The sequence below is a fragment of the Entamoeba histolytica genome, genomic scaffold (assembly GCF_000208925.1).
Source record: "Entamoeba histolytica HM-1:IMSS scf_1104750516965 genomic scaffold, whole genome shotgun sequence".
Lineage (NCBI taxonomy): Eukaryota > Evosea > Mastigamoebida > Endamoebidae > Entamoeba > Entamoeba histolytica.
In genome coordinates, this window is record NW_001915035.1 from 6,485 (window position 1) to 9,883 (window position 3,399).

The window sequence follows — 3,399 nt, forward strand, 5'->3', positions numbered from 1 at the left end:
TGTTTGAAGTACATATCTAATATGAATTAATAATTTATTATAAGAATTAAATAATACTGTTTCATTTAATCCAATTCCAGTTAAACAATCATTTAAAAATTTAGAATGTAATTCTTTTAAATCATTTACAGAATATTTTGGTGTTGAAATAAATTTATTCCATAATTTTGTAATAACATCACACTGACAATAAATTACTATTTCTTCTAATGTTTTTGAACAAATTAAAAGAAGTTGTTGAAGATAAAATCTTAATGTACTATAATTTCTATTTGTTCCAAGTTCTGTTGACTTACAAATTATTTTTGTAAATGCACGAGATAATAAATAACGATGATATTCAATATCAAATAAAAATTTAAATATAACTTGATATCTTAAAGTTGCTTCATCATTTACAATTAAAGATAATGGAAAAGGAATTACAAGTCGTATTAAAAATGCTTGAAACATATTACATGGTTTATCAGTTGTTGTTAATTCTAAATAATTTTGAATAAATTCTTTTTGAAATGATACACTAAAACAATTTGATGATAAATGAATTGATTTTAATTCAAATAACAATGAATCAAATAATTTATATGTTGAACGTAATTCTTCATCTGCTGAATATGCATTTGATAATATTCCATGTGACACATCAAAAAAATTATAATAAAATGAAGGTTCACCTAATAAATATGTCTTTCTAATTTTATTAAAAGTATCATCAATATGACAATGTTGAAATATAACAAAGAGCATTTTATTAATTAGTTCCGCTTGTTTAGTAATTAATTGTTTAAATTTTAATGGATTAAATAAAGTTATTGATTCTAAATGAATAGATGGTATTTCTTCTTTACTTTCTTCTTCTATTTCTGACGTTTGGTGTAAAAGCATTTGTTGAAATAATTCAGTTTCATGTTGAATTCGATATCTTGTAATTGAATTAACATAATTTCCAGTTATATAAATTTCATTTCCATGAGGTTGCACACAACATGGAACTTCTTCTTCATAAGAATATATATTTTTCTCCTTCTTTTTTTATAAAAAATTCATTATATAATAATTCTCCACAACTCATCCATTTTGAAATAAAATTCATTAATGGTTCACAAGTTTTTTCTATTAACTTTTTTAATAATTTAACACTTGTACCAATCCCTCCAAAAAGACGTAATTGACTATAAAGAACTTCAATAATTTTTTGTGGTTTAGTTTCTTTTGTAACTACTTCAATTATTTCTCTAATAGGTTTTAGAGTATCAAATTTCTTATTTAATTCACAACAAATTTCTTGAATTGTCCACATTTCTTTTCGTGCTTGCTTTTCTACAAAACAAATATCATTCACATATTCTTCTCTAAATTCAACTATTCCTTCACATAATGCTTGTTGTGTTATTCCTTCATGTTTACTTTTTAAAAAAGAATTAATAATTGAATAATCTTCTGCTAAATCAATAATTCTTTCAACAACGCATTGTAATCGAGAATCAATTATCTTTGTTAATTTAGCAAATTTTCTTTTTTCTGTTGAAATAATATCAATTCCTTCACTTGAAAAACATAAACACATTCCAAATATTCCATCAATCAATATACATTCTTGCTCACATAAAGATTTAAGATGAGGATTTTCTTTTATTACCTGAAAACGACGTGTTTTTGACATTTAATCTCTTTTAGTATTTTTTTTTTAAGGTTTTTTATTATTATTTTTTATCGAAATAATGACAAAAAAAAATGTGTTATTTAAAGTGAAATAAGTTTTACATCATTCAAAACAAATGAGCGTAAAATTTGATGATCTTTTTCTTGACATTGAACAATAAAAATCCAATTCTCTTTGATGGAAGTTGTTAATGAAGAGGGTTGTACAATTACATTTTTAATAGTAAAATTTTCAAGTAATGTATTAAAGTCTAATGTATGAATGAGCAGAGGAATATAATAATTGTTAAAATAAATTAAACCTTTTGTTTTCAAACCACCAAGAATAAAATCAACAAAAGTACAACAAATACAATTCAAAGAAATAATATTATCATCTAATAATATTATTCCTGTTTCATATCCATTTATATCAATACAATGTATTTCAATTGAAGATTGTAAAGTTTGAGTATAATAAATATTTCCATTTGAAGAAGCACACCCACAGAGAGGTTCTTGTTTGCAATGTATTTTAGATATTATTTTTTCATTTAAATTAGAATATATAAATAAGTCTTTTGATTGAATAATACTATACCCAAGAAGTGGTAATGATATAATATTAGTTAAAGGATTTGAAGAAATAATAATTTTATTATAGAATAAAATTTGAATTTCATGAACTTCTTTATCTATTATAATTTTATAACATTCTAACTCTCCACAACAAGTTCCAATTTCTAATTCAAAGATACAAAATTTATTAACTTCTTTTAATGTAATAGAAGTAATACTTCCAGTCAAAGTTGTAATATCTTTTTGTTGGTTTTTATAAATAATAGTAATGGTTGAATATCCAATACAATAATAAATAGTTCCAATTGTTTCATCTCCATCATAAAACATCAATGTATTAATTTCTTTATTTTGTATTCCATTCCAATTAACTTTTTTTATTTTTTTTAATCCAAAATTTAATATAAACACTTCATCATATTTCTTAATAATAATATAATTATCCATCATTTGAAGTAATTCAAATTTTGTTTCACGTTGATTTAACTCTTTAAATATATCAATTGATAAATTATTTTGTTCATTATTCATAGCTTTAATAAGTTCACTATAATCAAATGATTTTTTTCTTTTTGGATGAGTTTTAAATAAGAGTTGTGGTTGTTGACCAATTAATTGTTTAAATTTTGATTGAAAATTCTTTTTACAATTTTCTGGAATACTTTTTTCATTCATTTTCTTTCCAAAAATCATTTCAAACCATTTATGCATTTCTTCAGATACTCTTGGTGATTCTAATAACATTCTATGATATAAAATAAATTGTTTTGAATTATTTGCAAATATTTTAGGAAAACTAATACGAGTAAAATCATGTTCATTTGGTGTAAATAACCAATGACAAGAATAAAATTGAGGAATAGATTCATAAGGAAATTCAAATGCATTAATTTGAGTTATATTTTGTAATTTTTGATAAGGTATAGAAGAATAATTAAAATTTGAAATTAATGTTTCACTAAATATATTTTTTGAACAATGAAAATGAGATTCAAAAAGAGAATATAATGTTGTATAAGGTTCTATTTGATTTAAATATAATGGTATTGCTGTAGCAGGTAATGGACCAAATTTAAAACCATTCTTATTAAAATATCCTTGTTGTAAATAACATCTATTATGTGAAAAATTTCTTATATACATAGTATTATTGTATATTTGATTAAATGGTTTATCAAA

The 3,399-nt window shown here is 22.1% G+C and overlaps 1 protein-coding gene across 1 annotated transcript; it reads right to left on the reverse strand.

Annotated features, from left to right (window-relative positions):
- Positions 1-1,000: 1,000 nt before the first annotated feature.
- EHI_043950 (uncharacterized protein) lies at positions 1,001-1,663 on the reverse strand (the record flags this gene model as incomplete). The annotated part of the gene is made up of 1 exon (XM_001913907.1): positions 1,001-1,663. One exon carries the CDS (start codon positions 1,661-1,663, stop codon positions 1,001-1,003), a length of 663 nt encoding a protein of 220 aa, XP_001913942.1.
- Between the last annotated feature and the right edge of the window lie 1,736 nt (positions 1,664-3,399).